Below are 16370 nucleotides of genomic sequence, written 5' to 3'. Positions count from 1 at the left end.
TCTTTCCCCTCAGTCTACAAACATGCTGTTCTTGTTTTCATCTAATAAATAAATAAAGCTCAATGTAAAGCCAGTAGCCACGGCCACCATCACAGCTGCCTAGCCCATACAAATTCGCATTGGATTCGGACAGATGGTAATGAAACAACGGAGCCAAGAACTGGTGAGCCATTATCTTTAATCCTAGCTTGCACCCGGCGGGCAAGTAAAACACACTCTGGGTTCCAAAACCCACTCATTCAGCACTCACAAAGCTACTGACTTGTCTGAGTTTCCTAGAATCAAAGGTTTCTAGCTCACTAGCCTCATTCTCCCTTGTTCCCCATCTCCTTCCTTCTATACAAACTCTGCACTAACTAGCTTCTCTTTCAGCACTCCGCCATCTTGGCTGCCTCTCTTGGCCTCCTCCACGTGGCCTTTCTCTGCTCTCTGCTGTCTCCTCTAATGCTAATGTCAGGAACTGAGAGAGCAAGCTCCCGGTCTGCCCCACTTTATAGTGCAGAAATCAAAACATTTAATCCAATATATAAAATAGGGAAGACTCTAATACAAAGTCACTTATCTGAGGCATAATGGGATTCCTCATGAGAGTGTACCACCCTACATCAAAAAGGGTGGGAAAGGCTTAGTCCTAAAACCAAGCCCCAGGCTACAAGGATCCTGCCTGCTCACAGCCCACCCCAACACACAATATAATCACACCCATTCCAAGCAAGAAGGGCAACTAATATCACCTGGGCAACGGGCTTCCATGTGGGCAGTGCCATCTTTAACAAAGTGAGCATAATATATTTTATCTGCCCAACACTCAACCACACTTGTCCCACTAACTCCCTAATCTCTGCTCCTTTTCATACAAAATTTGTCAGATGAGTAGTTTGTAGTCACCATCTTCTGCTATATTTCTCCTCTCAGTCTCTTAAACCTACTTTACTGAAACTGCTCTCTTCGAGGTCACTAACAGCCTCCACATTGCTAAATCCAAAGGGCAATTCTCAGCTCTCATCTTACTTAACCTACACGGAGCATCTGGCTTTGCTGTTCTCACCTTGACAACATTCCACTTTTGCTTCTAGAACTCTATAGTCTCAATTTTCCTATCTTGCTGATCATTCTTTCTCAGTCTCTGTCACTGGCTCCTTCTCTCCTCCATGAACTCTTGACACTGAAATGTCCCAGGGCTGACCGAGTCCCTTGGTCCTTTTCATTAACTACATTTACTGCCCTGGTGACCTCATCCAGGCTCAAGAATTTAAATACTGTGCATATGCCTAACCTCACATCTATCCAACTAGCTCCCTGACATCTCCACCTGGAAGTCTAGTAGCCATCTCAAAGTTAACATGCCCAAAACTGAATTACTGATTCTCCATACTGCTCCTCAAAGCTTGCTTCATCTGCGGTTTCCTCAGTGCAGCTAATGGCAACTTACTCTCCAAAATTTTCAGGCCCATATCCTGGCGTCTGCCTTGACCACTCTTTCATACCTCACATCCAAAGTGTCAGGAAATCATGGTGGTTCTACCTCAAAATATAGCCATAAGTTGGCCTTTTCTCAACCCTTCCATTGCTACAATTCTGACCTGAGCGACCTCCATCTCTCTCATGGAATACTGCAAGAGCCTCCTGAGAGATCTGGGCTTCTCCTCACCTCCACCATCTATTCTCCACAGAGCAATCAGAGTCATCATTTTAATGATGAAGTCAGGTCATGTCACTCTTCCACATGAAGCCCTGCAATGCTCCCTAGTTGACGCTGAATAACTGTGGAAGTTACTGTGATGGCCTACAAAGCCCTAAATCAGCTGGTCTGCTGTTACCTCTGATCCCCTCTCCTCATGCACAGTGTGCTCCCTGAGGTTCTTCAAACATGGCAGGCGTGCTTTCCCCTCAGGGCCTTTGCTGTAGCTATTTCCTGTCTGATGTGCTCTTCTCCTAGACACCCACATGATGAAATACCTCCTCTCCTTCCTCAAATCTCAAGGCCTCAAGATGACCTATCCTGACCAACCATTTAATAGTGCAATCTACCAGGCAATCTCAATCCCCCTAACCCTAATTTATTTTTTCCCATATCACTATCATCTTCTAGCAGACTGTGCAAGCTACTAATTACTTGTCTACTGACTACTGCCTCCTACCTGAATGACAAAATGTTTTGTTTACTGGTGTATCCTGAGCACACAGACCAATGCCTGGCACACAATATAAGTACTCAATAAAATAACTTTTGAATGAATGATGCACACTTGAAACCAGACTTTTAACTGTGTACCAGAGAGAGATTTGAGGTTGACATAAGAAAAACTCAATTGGCCAGGGTCTCAACTTGGTCACTAGGCAATCAGCTACTTATAAAGGATGTATTATTTCTTACAGATCTCAAGGAGGACTGTTTAATTCAAGCACTAGTGATCTTGTCATGATACTAACCCAAACTAGAAACAAGACCAAGGAAGTATAGAAGGCAGTGCCCATTACTTTCCCTTTTGCCTCTAGACCAGTGGTCCCCAACCTTTTTTGGGCCACGGACCGGTTTAATGTCAGAAAATATTTTCACGGACCGGCCTTTAGGGTGGGACGGATAAATGCACAAAATAAAATTATGCGACCAGCTTAAAAACTGTGGTATTTTTAAATATAATTGTCGAACTTACAAGACAGGCATCAAGAGTGAGTCTTAGATGAATGTAACAGAGGGAATCTGGTCATTTTTTAAAAATTAAACATCGTTCAGACTTAAATATAAATAAAACGGAAATAATGTAAGTTATTTATTCTTTCTCTGCGGACCGGTACCAAATGGCCCACGGACCAATACCAGTCCGCGGCCCAGGGGTTGGGGACCACTACTCTAGATGACCCTAAACTGGGTACCATCCTGTCTCCTTTCTCTGGCTTTGTTACGGTCAGAGGACTGACTTGCGAATACAATATGATTTAGGACCAGAAAAGAGCAAGTTAGTCAGAGGGCTAATGCAGCCTTTAAAATGTCTAGTTTATTCCCATGGATTAAGCAAACTCTTACAAGTTAGAACTAGATGACTATCATTTATGTCTGGTTCTCAACCAGGGCTGCATATCTGAATTCCTGAGGCACTTAAAAAATACTATAGCCGCCCATCCCTTCCGAGATGAATGGTCTGGATGAGGCCCAGATAGGCCAGAGCCGGGGAGCCAAGGAGGGAGATCAGCCTCATGGATGATTAGATAGAGATGTCATATGTATGTGTGTGTGTGTGTACACACAATGAAATACTCCTCAGCCACAAAAAGAAGATGAAATATTGCAATTTGCAACATAGATTGATCTTGAAATGCTAAGTCTAATAAGTCAGACAGAAAAGAACAAAAATTGAATGATTTCAATTATATGTGAAATATAAAACAAAAAATAACAAACTAACAAAACAAAGTTTACAGACAACAGAATGGTTGTTACCAGAGAGGAAGGGGGGAGGGAGGCAGGTGAATTGGGTAAAGGGGGTCAAATATATGGTAAAAGAAAGAAACCAGACTTTGGGTAGTGAACACCCGACAGAGTATACAGATTTGAGATTATAATGTTGTACACTTACTTGAATGTTATATAATGATACTAACAATGTTACCTCAATACATTTAATTTTAAAATAAATAAATAAATAGAGCAAGCCTGAAGAATGAGATCTACCTGAGTGGTAGTGCTGGGACTGGGATCACTCGATTCTTGAGAGAAACAGCAGTAAAGGGGGAATTTCATTACTACATAATAATTTATAAGGCTATGTGGTATAGTAGTTAAATGTGTAAGCCTTCAAAATTGTAAAGGTATATATTCAAATCAGGACTTTGACAGTTAACAGCTAATATTAATGGTTCTCAAACTGCTGTAACTGCTGTATGCTCAAGTCTCACCCCATACCAATTAATCCGGAACATCTGAGCATGAGTTTCAGGCATTAGTATTTTTTTAAAGTTTCCCAGGTGATTTGAGTGTGCAAACAAATTTGAAAACTGATGAGCTCTATGACCTTAGGAAAATTACTTAATGTCTCTAAGCCTAACTCATGGATATTGTGATTAAGTAAGACAATGTATGTATGTAAGCAGCTGCTACTAGTATGCAGGATTACCATTTCACTTCCTTCTACCACCACCACCCCTTCCATCATTACAACTACCATTAGTAGTACTTCCTTCCTCTCTCACTCTCTCCATTTTTCTCTTTCCTTTTCTTTCCTTCTTACTGATATTCACATCTCACAACATTTGCCTTTCTAAAAGTATAAAATTCAATAATTTTCAGTACAGTCACAAAGTTGTGTAACCATTCATCACTATCTAATACCAGAACATTCTCATCACCCCAATAGAAACCCTGTACCTAATAGTAATCCCTCCTCCTAGCCCCTTGGAAACGCTAACCTACTTTCCATCTCTTGGAATTTAACTATTCTGGACATTTCATGTAATTGAAACCATAAACTATGCAGCCTTTGTGTCAGGCTTTTTTCACTTAGCATAATGTTTTGAGGTTCATCCATGCTTCATTTCTTCTAATAATTGAGTAATATTCTATTGCAAGAATATATCACATTTTATTTTCAGCAGTTGTTTCAAATTTCATTGTTTCTACTTTGGGCCATTATGAATAATGCTTCTAGAAAACATTTTTGTACAAGTTTTTGTGTAGACATCAGTTCTCTTCAGTATCCATACCTATGAGTGGAAAAGTTGGGTCATTGGGTTTAATTTTTTGAGCAACTACTGTTCCAAAGTGGCTGCCATTTTACACTCCCACTAGCAGTATATGAGTTTTAATTTCTCCACATCCTCACCAACACCTATTCTTGTCTCTCTTTGATTATACCTAACCTGGTAAGTGTGCAGTACTACCTCGTGGTTGTGATTTGTCTAGTGACTAATGATGTTAAAAATCTTTTCAGGCCCTGGCCAGTTGGCTCAGCGGTAGAGTGTCGGCCTGGCGTGCGGGGGACCCGGGTTCAATTCCCGGCCAGGGCACATAGGAGAAGCACCCATTTGTTTCTCCACCCCCACCCCCCTCTTTCCTCTCTGTCTCTCTCTTCCCCTCCCGTAGCCAAGGCTCCATTGGAGCAAAGATGGCCCAGGCGCTGGGGATGGCTCCTTGGCCTCTGCCCCAGGCGCTAGAGTGGCTCTGGTCGTGGCAGAGCGACGCCCCGGAGGGGCAGAGCATCACCCCCTGGTGGGCAGAGCGTTGCCCCTGGTGGGCGTGCCAGGTGGATCCCGGTCGGGAGCATGCGGGAGTCTGCCTGACTGTCTCTCCCCGTTTCCAGCTTCGGAAAAATACAAAAAAAAAAAAAAAAATCTTTTCACGTGTTTACTGGCCATTTGGGTATCTTCTTTGGAAAAATGTCTATTCAACTCCTTCGACATTTTTAAACTGGGCTGTTTGTCTTATTATTGAGTTATAAGAGTTCTTTACACATTCTGGATACTAGAACCTTATCAGACACATGGTTTACAAATTCTGAGGGTTACTGCTTCAGTTTCCTCAGTGTCCTTTGAAGAATGTAAGTTTTTAATTTTGGTGAAGTCCAATTTACCCATCTTTTCTATGGTTGTTTTTGTATTATTAAGATTTAAGGAAGAGACTAGAGGCAAAAAATTATTATAATATCCTATAACCAGGTAAGTTGTTAGGACTTGTAAGAAGTAAAGAATTGAGCTGGCTACTCATTTAAATCATAAATTTCTATTCAGGAAACACATCCACTTTATCTTGAAGAAAGGTAGAAAGGAAGCTCCTCATTTCTAAATTTTTAATTAACTCAATTTTCAGATTAAGTATTTGGCCTTTGAATATCAAGTGGACGATAAATTGCAAAGAAATAAAACCCAAGTCAGAGTTGTACAGTTTCAAGGCTACTTGCCATAACAGCTAAATTTTCATAGTTTTTACTAGAACTGGAGTTTTTTTCAAACTGAGTACATTTAAAATGAATTTTTAAAAGAGTTTCAAACTCTTAAATATTTAAAAAATTTTTAATATTTTTCTGAATCAGTATAAAATTAAAGACCAGTAAATAGTATAACCTCAGTGTTCCATTACTGCTTGATAAATACTAAATAGATAATACATAATCCTAAATAATTACTTGGATTATATAACTTGCAATGTAATAATCCCAAGAATCAATTGTGATTATAGTAATTTTTCTAACAAAAACAACAAAAAAAATTGGTCATGAGTGTCCTGAGTGTGAGAGGTGGTATCACCGTCTACATTTCCATTTCACATTCAGTATAGTATCTACTTTATGATATATGATCAATTTCTGCCACAGAAGTCCATTTATGATTTGTTCAATTTCCTATCTCTAACCTCCCTCCAAAAAAAAGAGTTTGAAGTTTTTAAATGCTCTTTTTCTTTGATTGCCATAATCATGACCCCCCCCCCCCCCCCATGTAACCTGTACATGTCGTGATTTAAGTAGATTTTTCTTATATTAAGAATGTTGTGGGCCCTGGCCGGTTGGCTCGGTGGTAGAGCGTCGGCCTGGTGTGTGGAAGTCCCGGGTTCAATTCCCGGCCAGGGCACACAGGAGAGGCGCCCACCTGCTTCTTCACCCCTCCCCCTCTCCTTCCTCTCTGTCTCTCTCTTCCCCTCCCGCAGCCGAGGCTCCATTGGAGCAAAGATGGCCCGGGCGCTGGGGATGGCTCCTTGGCCTCTGCCCCAGGCGCTAGAGTGGCTAAGGTTGCGACAGAGCGACGCCCCGGATGGGCAGAGCATCGCCCCCTGGCGGGCATGCAGGGTGGATCCCGGTCGGGCGCATGCAGGAGTCTGTCTGACTGCCTCCCCGTTTCCAGCTTCAGAAAAAAAAAAAAAAAAAAAAAAAAGAATGTTGTGTTCTTAGAATAAACCAACGAAGTCATGATATATTCTTTTTCTGTGTTTCTGGGTTAGGGCTACTAATGTTTTGATTAAAATTGTCCATGAATGAGATGGCCTCTTAAGTTTTATTGGTACTATCTTTAGGGGTATGAACCATGTTAAACTAGCCTTAGAATGAATCAGGTATGCTACCTCTTTTATTATTCTCAAGATTGTGTAAAAATGTGTTCCTTCATTAAATAATTGGTTGAATTTCCATTAAAAGAAACAACAGAAAAGAACACTTCTAATATCTTTCTTTATCAACTTTTTGATTAAAAATTTTTTTTGGCTTAAAAAGCTTTAAATGATGATAGCTGCACAGGAATGTTAATGTACTTAATGCCTCCGAACTGTGCACTTCAAAATGATTAAAATGGTAAATTTTATGCTATGTATATTTAACCATACTCTTTTAAAAAGAGAAAAATAAAAGGAAATAAAGAAAGGAAAAAAGGAAGTAAAGAAGATGGAGGCCCTCAAAACAAACCAACCAATCTGAGCACCTGCTGGCAGACACCTTCCAGAAAAGCCTGCCAAGGAGTCAGAGGCCACCAGCAAAGCAGGGGTCTGCCAAGAGCACAGGAGGCAAGCGGTCCTGGAAGAGTAAAACACCCACCATATATTCATACAGAGTTTTGTCTCTGCTCTAAGATGCGGGGGTATTCAAGGATGTCCTTCACTCTTCCTAGCACCTGGGCTGTACCCAAATGTCACTGTACTTCCATATCCAGCACTCCTCCTAGAGAGAAGATAGTTAAGTTTCCTTCATACCACATAAGCTAGGGTCCTCTTAAATACGAAATCAAACTAATGGCAATATTTTGCATTTTGGGTAATGGCAAACCAGTGTACCAATACTGTCAAGAAAAGAAACAAGCAAAGATACTTCAGGGGAAAGAATCATGAAAAATCCAGTGAGCCTTGTTGCTCTGTAGGATTCTTAAGAATATTGTCTCGAGTGTAAGTAGAACGCCCTTTTTTCAGAAAACACCTTTGACCATAATTCCAAAGCTAGTATGTTCAGTCCAGCTTCTAAATTTATAGCTACAAAAGTAAATTACAAGGCACACTTCCTTAGTGTATGAACTTAGGGAGGGGACAGACATTTCAAAACATGACTGAAGCCAAATAATCTTTTCTGAAAATATTTCTCATTAATATAATAAGCACCACTAAACATAATTTTATTCCAACTTGATCCAGTTTATGTACCTACCTTACATGTATTTTTTATAGTGAAGTCTACAGCAATGTCTATGATAAATGCTCGATAAAGATTTGCTGAATGAATGAATGGTTGGACCAACCCTCAGTTTGAGTTTGTTTTGGTAATAGGAAGATGACAACAGAGGATGAAGTCTCCTTATTTTGTATAGATTTATTAGGGCCTTATTTTGAATGCTACCTCAATAATATAATCTCATATCTTTGCAATTCAATGCAACACAATAGATCCCCCCTAGAAAAAATAAAGTAGAAAAGAGAGGGGAAGAAAAGGAGAGGAGCAAGTACCTTACTAAGCCAGAAGGAGCATCTTCAATGATGACACAGGTTAGATAGATCTCAGGCATGCTAAAGGGCCCCAGTGTCATTTAACACTTGAGTGTTGACCAAAAATTGAGATGAAATATTTTTACTTCTATAAAACTGATCTGCCACTTGACCCTCAGGAAGATGGGGTAAGCTCACTATAAATGCTTTTCTCATTCCCATCTGTAGTGTTTCACCCAGCACAGCTTACTTGTTGAGGAGCTAAGTGCTACAATAAAGGAAAACACTACTCAGGCAGCTGTTCCTAAAGGACTATGTTACAGGGTGAATTGTATCTCCCCAAAATTTATGTGTTAAAGTTCTAATCCCCAGTACTTTAGAATGCGACTTTACTTGGAAAAAGGGTAACTGGAGAGGTAATTAAGTAACTCCTACTGGAGTTGGGTGGGCCTGTAAGTCAATATGACCACTGTCCTCATAAAAAGAAGAAATTTGGACACAGACAGGGACACAGAAAGAATGTCATGTGAAGATCAGAGTTATGCTGCCCTAAGCCAAAGAATTACCAGAAGCTAGAAAAGAGACCTGAAAGATTCCTCTCCATCACCTTTTAGAAGGAGCAGGGCCATGCTGACATCTTGATTTTAGAACTCTGGCATCTGGAACTCTGAGACATTAAGTACCTGTTGTTCTATGCCACCTTGCTTGTGGTATTTCATTACTGCAGCCACAGAAAATGAACCCAGACAATACAAGGCTCATGGGGATGAACTAGCCTACCCACTTCAGACTGCACTCTAGATCTGGCATTAGCCCAGGTCCCACACCTTCCTCATGAGCTGTGGTAACAGCTATCTAGTCACCGTGACTCCACACTCTACTTCCACTAGCGTCAACTGCCAAACCACCTGCACACCACCGTGATATTAATCTTTTAAAGACACCAATTTCTTTGCATAACTCTCTTGCTAAAAAAATCTCTAGTTTCTCACCAATTCTTATAGGAAAAATCCCAGATTTTCCTGCTTAGTATTCAGGCCTCTTTCCTAAGCTAGCTCCAACTGCTAGGTGAGATTCTGCTAGTGACCCTAGGATATACAACCACTATTACTGATGTGATGCTCTCTCCCCTGCTTGTCATGTTCCCTCTTCACCAACCCAAATCTTGACCATCCCATTAAGACTACTGCCAAGATCTGTTTTCTCCTTAAAGCTCTCTCTATGCACTCAAGCCCACAGCCAAGGCCACTTCTCTGGCCTCCAGGTACTTACTGCTTGTATCAGCCATTCTGCACTCATCTCGGGTTGCCTTGTATGACTACCTAGTATTTAAAAAGTGTACACGTTGCACAGGTGAGCTCTGAGCTCCTCAAGGAGAGAGCTCATGTTTAAAATATTGGTGTTATTTCTCAAGCCCAAACACAATGCTAGGCATATCATAGGCAAGCTCTAATTCTTATTGAATTAACTATAAACATATATTTTAAATTCTTAGAAGTATTACTTTTTGGTCTTCCTTCAAATGGGGATAAGACTGAATAAACACATATATCCAAATAATTTTTTTTAAAGGATTATAAAAGTTATATTTATTCACGATGCTACATTTATTGCATTCCCTTATATATCCAAATAATTTAAAACTTACAAGAAACAGGAGGAAAATTTCTTAGGACATTTAGTCCCAAGTTACTTACCATTCTTCATCACTACATTGGACCAGACATTGGCATTCAAGGCTTGAACAATTCGCTTTACTCCTGTAGACTCTGGGAAGTCATCTAATCAATGAGGTAAAAAATATATATATTTATACATGTACTTATACAAACATACATATGTGGCTTAGGGTATGCTTAATTAACTTGCTTATTTAGTTGTTACTTCACATTTGTAACTTACATAATAAAAAAAAATAAAGCAAATACAGAACTCAAAGCTCCCGATAAGTATATTCCAGAAACTAAGACAAAGAGAAAAACACACACTAGTAAGAGGCTTATATAATAACATTGCCTCACCATTGTTACCTCACCATTGTTACCTACTCATATTCTCCTGGAAATGTTAGTTTCCATTAATTACATAATCCTGAAAGAGCACTAGAATACTACCAGTCTTGGTTATTTATAGAGAATGATATTGCTAACGGCAGGAATGGTCCTCTTAGTATGCTAAAAAAATCCTGCAAACACCCTTTCTTCTCCTGGGCACCAAAAAATAATTATTGCTTATAATAGCTATCTAGAGAAGAACTTTCTGATCAGAGAAAGACAGTTTAAGAATGAGAAGTGAGCCTGACCAAGCGGTGGTGCAGTGAATAGAGCGTCAGACTGGGACTCAGAGGACCCAGGTTCGAAACCTGGAAGTCACCGGCTTGAGTGCAGACTCATCTGGTTTGAGCACAGCTCACCAGCTTGAACCCAAGGTCACTGGCTTGAGCAAGGGGTCACTGGCTTGGCTGTAGTCCCCCTGGTCAAGGCACATATGAGAAAGCAATTAACGAACAACTAAAGTGCTGCAACAAAGAATTGATACTTCTCATCTCTCTCCGTTCCTGTCTGTCTGTCCCTATCTGTCCCTCTCTCCGTCTCTGTCACTAAAAAAAAAAAAGAGAGAAGTGAAATTACCATAACCAGAGTATAAGAGAGGTAAAATGTCATTAAAAATACCCACAACTTAGTTTAGTTTAGTATTGGTATTATCCCACTTTTAGAATTTAATTGGCACTACTCTAAACAAGGCAGTAATCCCAATTAGCATAAGAATAAGGTAGTATTATTAACTATTACAACACTGCAAATGGCTGAAAGAAGAAAGTCTCCTACCAGTTCACAGAGCACAAGCCACACAGAGCCTGTCTCTAGTGGAAGTACACAGAAATACAGTGTGTCCGTAAAGTCATGGTGCACTTTTGACCAGTAACAGGAAAGCAACAAAAGACAACAGAAATGTGAAATCTGCACCAAATAAAAGGAAAACCCTCCCAGTTTCTGTAGGATGATGTGGCAGCATGTGTGCATGCACAGATGATGACGTAACACCATGTATATAGCAGAGCAGCCCACGGCCATGCCAGTCGAGATGTGGACGGTACAGAGGAGAGTTCAGTGTGTTCTGTGGCTCGCTAAATTCGAATCCGTGACCAAAGTGCAAAGTGAATATCGGCGCATTTATAACGAAGCGCCACCACATAGGAATAACATTACTCGGTGGGATAAGCAGTTGAAGGAAACCTCGTTCTGGTAGGCCATCAGTCAGTGATGAGTCTGTAGAGGCTATATGGGATAGCTACCTAAGGAGCCCTGAAAAATCTGTGCGTGAGCCCACATCGAACTGCACTGAATAGGTATGAAACTGGGCGAGTTTTCCTTTTATTTGGTGCAGATTTCACATTTCTATCGTCTTTTGTTCCTTTCCTGTGACCGGTCAAAAGTATACCATGACTTTACGGACACACTGTAGAAGTCAGAAGACCTGAATTTGAACCCAGGCTCTGCAACTTATCAGTTATTTCATCAAGGACAAATATCATGCTGATAAGATTTACTAGTGTAACTCAGTGGTTCTCAACCTGTGGGTCGCGACCCTGGCGGGGGTCGAACGACCAAAACACAGGGGTCGCCTAAAGTGTTTTGGTTGTTCGACCCCTGCCGGGGTCGCGACCCACAGGTTGAGATCCGCTGGTGTAACCTCTTCTAGACTGTACACTCCTTGAAAATAGGAACCGTGTCTTAATGAGTTCATTATTCCCACTGCCTAACACAGTGCCTGAATGATAGCAGGCACACAGTAACTGAGACTGATGAACCATTTAAAGAAAGCCAACCTAGCCCTGGCTGGTTGGCTCAGTGGTAGAGCATCGGCCCAGTATGTGCATGTCCTGGGTTTGTTTCCAGGTCAGTACACACAGGAGAAGCGACCATCTGTTTCTCCACCTCTCCCCTTCTCCCTCTCTACCTCTCTCTTCCCCTCCTGCAGCCATGGCTTGGTTGGAGCAAGCAGGCCCCAGGCACTGAGGATGGCTCCATGGCCTTGCCTCAGGTGCTAAATTAAGTAGCTCAGTCGCCAAGCAATGGAACAACAGCTCCAGATGGGCAGAGCATTGCCCCATAAGGAGCTTGCTGGGTGGATCTCGGTCAGGGCACATTCGGGAGTCTGTCTCTCTGCCTTCCCACTTCCCACTTAAAAAAAGAAGTCAACTTACCAACTTAACAGAAATATAGTGAGAATTAAACCAAAAGTATTCTCCAAAAATAAATTTATCACCATCACTGTTTAAATGAAGAAATAAAAGCCACGTTTACCTCAACTATAAATGATTCAATTCTTGAAAGAATAACTAATACTTCAGATGATATAACCAGGAACCAAAAATAATGGTCTGAAGAGCCAATATGAAATTTAATACAAACAAGCATAAAGTCTTATACTCATCTTCAAATAATTCATGCACGTAAAGGCTGAGGTTATATGGCTTGAGATCTGTTGGCACTTAAAAATTCTAGAAAGGTTTTAGTTACATTACCTAAAGATGATATGTCAAAATCTATTTTAAGATTAAGCTGGCCTGACCTGTGATGGTGCAGTGGATCAAGTGTTGATCTGGAAAGCTGAGGTCGCCAGTTCAAAACCCTGGGCTTGCCTGGTCAAGGCACATATGGGAGTTGATGCTTTCTGCTCCTCCCCCACTTCTCTCTCTCTCTCTCTCTCTCTCTCTCTCTCCCCCCCCATCTTTCTTTCTCAAAATGAATACATTTAAAATAATTTTTTTTTAAAGATTAAGCTGAATATAAAAACATTTTTTAGCCAAGGAACAAGAAAAAGTATAGTGGTATAAAGGAGCAGATTCCAAAATGAAAACAGATTAAATAAATGACCCAATTTGACTCTCAAGGACAATAGAAGTAAGAGAAAATTGTAGTGCCAAAAATAAGTGACTCCACACATGATCACATATACAAAATAGGGCACAAGTTTTAGGGAAACTAGAAAAACATAGAAGGAAAAATTACACTTATCAATATTGTTAAAAATGTACAGGGAGAAAAAGCAACCTTTTTATTTCATTTTAGTCCTCTTCTTCTCTGGCAAGGTTTTATTTTCAAAGGTAACATTTTGAAAAAAATTCTAAACAAGCCGTACTATAAAAAGAAATTTCTTAATTCCTTTAAAAATACGTTTCAGCCTGACCAGGTGGTGGCACAGTGGATAGAGCAACGGACTGGGACACAAAGCATCCAGGTTTGAATCCCCGAGGTCGCCAGCTTGAGTGCGGGCTCATCTGGTTTGAGCACAGCTCACCAGTTTAAACCCAAGGTCGCTGGCTTGAGCAAGGGGTTACTCGGTTTCCTGTAGCCCCCTGGTCAAGGCACTTATGAGAAAGCAATCAATGAACAACTAAGGTGCTGCAACCAAGAATTGATGCTTCTCATCTCTCTCCCTTCCTGTCTGTCTGTCCCTATCTGTCCCTCTCTCTGTTTCTGTCACACACACACACACACACACACACACACAAGTTTCACGTAAGGATTACTTATATCCTATCTATGTATTTAATTCATATTGGTTGGCCCTGCCTAGAATGTCTTTTGGAACTGGCATCTTCTCAACATCACCTCCCCACCAGTCCTCTAAATGTAAATCTAGTACGTTTTTCATTTCTTTCCCATGGACCAGTTCACATGTGAGAGTTCATGGTGCCAATTCATTCTTTAAAATATTCTCTTCTCTGAAATACCACCGTAGCAATATTTTTTTTTATAATACTTATGATGTCCTACTTGGTAACTCAATTATTTATATTCATGTTTTATCTCTTATACCAGATTATAAGCTTTTGATAGGCCAAACTCCTTATCTTGGTAGATCCCATAGTAGCAGCCTAGGTGTACTTGGAAGGAGTAAAGATGGGAAGAGAAATGGGAGAGGGGAAATGAAGAGGGGGAAGAAATAGAAGAAGGTCCACAAAGTAGCAGAAGGCAGTTAAATATAGAGCTACCCCAAGAGTGAATTCTGAGTCTATTTTTTCTTTCAAATGTCCAAAAGACATACAAATAGGACTGACATATACCCTATGGTTCCCAGGAATTCAGCCTTGGGTTACTAGGAGTTCAAAATAAGGAACATTACTTATTTATGAATATAGGTCAAACTCTCCTTTTTTGGGTATGGAGAGAGGATAAGAGATCAGGGAAATGACTAAGGTAGAAATTCTCTACTTTTATGCATAAGAAAAGCAAACAACACTTCAAAAGTATAATACTAAAATAAAATGCATGTCCTGTGGTGGCACAGTAGATAAAGCCTTGACCTGAAATGCTGAGGTCACTGGTTCAAAACCCTGGGTTTGCTGGGTCAAGGCACATATGAGAAGCTTCTACTTTAAGTTGATGCTAACTGCTTCTACCCCTGCTCCTTTCTCTCTCTCTCTCTCCTCTCTCTAAAATCAATGAATAAAATCTTAAAAAGAAAATGTCCTAAAATGGGTAAAATGATTTATTTGATTAATGGTAAGATCACATCAATGGATTTTGCACAAATCTTTTCAAGCAGCCAGGGAAAGAAGAATGTTTTTTAAATTTCACTGTGATTTTTTTCTCCCCCTTAAGAAAGAGGAGGGGAGGCAGAATGACAGACTCCCACATGCACCGTGACCGGGATCCACCTGGCAAGCCCCCTACCAGGCAATGCTCTGCACATCTAGGGCCGTTGCCCTGTTACTCGGCAACTGGGCTATTTTTAGCACCTGAGGCAAGGCCATGGAGCCATACTCAGCACCTGGGGCCAAAATGCTCCAACTGAGTCATGGCTGCAGGAGGGGAAGTGAGAGACAATGAAAGAGAAGGGAAAAGGAAAGGAGTGGAGCAGCAGAGTCGCTTCTCTTGTGTGCGCTGACCGGGATTCGAATGCAGGATTTCCATACACCCAGCTAATGCTCTACCACTGAGCAAACCAGTCAGGGCCATGATTCTTCTTCCAGGAATTAAATAATCTCATATCTCAATCTAAATGCCATGTTTTCTCTCAAAATGAAACACTTACCATCCTCCTCAGGCAATTCTTCCGGACTAAGTTCTACCAGTTCAAAGCCATGTTTTATACACCATTCTTGAGCTTTTTGTCTGTTCACACCTGAAATAATATGCCAAAAAAATCTATAAGTATAAATAAAGCAAATAGTGCTGCAATGCTATCCACAAATCTCAATGTGTTTCCATTAATGTCAATATTATTCTATAGAAATCCAAAATAAATATAAAGAAAATTATTTCTCCAACCCAAAGTGTCCGTTATTTAAAGAAAGGAAAAAAGTAAATATTGCAAGATTCAAAAGAGAAATAGCTGGTAATTAAAGTGACATGAGACACACTATTCCAAGTTAAGGAAACAAATGTACTTTGTTTACCAAAGAATGGCAAACATATGTACAAACTACCTTCCCATCGAAGTGTCTTACCATTCTCCGACACTCTATCGCAGACCAAGATCATCACTTCAGGTAACCATGCTTCTGCCAGTGGAAGCCACGACGAGACACTATCAAGACCAGATTTCTGTGTGTGTGTGTGTGTGTTGGGGGGGGGAAACAAACAAAAATAGACATTAAGAGAACTCACGAAAAGAGCAGAGGGAAAAATAAAAAGAAAGTACAAAATAATTTCTTATTCAAGGTTCCATGTAAAACAAAATCTTACTTGTGTGCTGTCAAAGTAAACCACAAATGCTTGGACAGACTCTGCAATCTCTGCAGTGACGAGAAACTTGTTTGGCACTACACACAGATTGATTTCCGCTGAATAGTACTTATTATCAATGGTCCAAGGATAAAATCTCACAGCATCACTGGCAGTCGCTTCTACAACAAGATCTTCTGCTCCAAGGATGTCTAAATAAATGATACAACATTACTGTGGAAAGTGAAAAACCAATATATGTTGGTCAATTTTCTCAATAAGATAGCAGAGTACTTCAGCTGCTT

General features: G+C 40.5%; 1 protein-coding gene across 3 annotated transcripts in view; it reads right to left on the bottom strand.

The window, feature by feature from the left end:
• AAGAB (alpha and gamma adaptin binding protein) overlaps positions 1-16370 on the bottom strand; it is a 60427-nt gene that overhangs the window by 25699 nt on the left and 18358 nt on the right. For all 3 annotated transcript variants that reach the window (XM_066342639.1, XM_066342640.1, XM_066342641.1), the window contains 4 exons: positions 16087-16277; positions 15849-15945; positions 15434-15523; positions 10087-10170 (listed from right to left, as the gene is read on the bottom strand). In XM_066342639.1, coding sequence (XP_066198736.1) covers positions 10087-10170; positions 15434-15523; positions 15849-15945; positions 16087-16277 — 462 coding nt within the window. The remainder of the gene's footprint in view (positions 1-10086; positions 10171-15433; positions 15524-15848; positions 15946-16086; positions 16278-16370) is intronic.

The sequence above is a fragment of the Saccopteryx leptura genome, chromosome 6 (assembly GCF_036850995.1).
Source record: "Saccopteryx leptura isolate mSacLep1 chromosome 6, mSacLep1_pri_phased_curated, whole genome shotgun sequence".
In the NCBI taxonomy this organism is placed as follows: domain Eukaryota; kingdom Metazoa; phylum Chordata; class Mammalia; order Chiroptera; family Emballonuridae; genus Saccopteryx; species Saccopteryx leptura.
The sequence above is the reverse complement of the archived record's forward strand: the minus strand, read 5'-3'. Positions and strand labels throughout refer to the sequence as shown.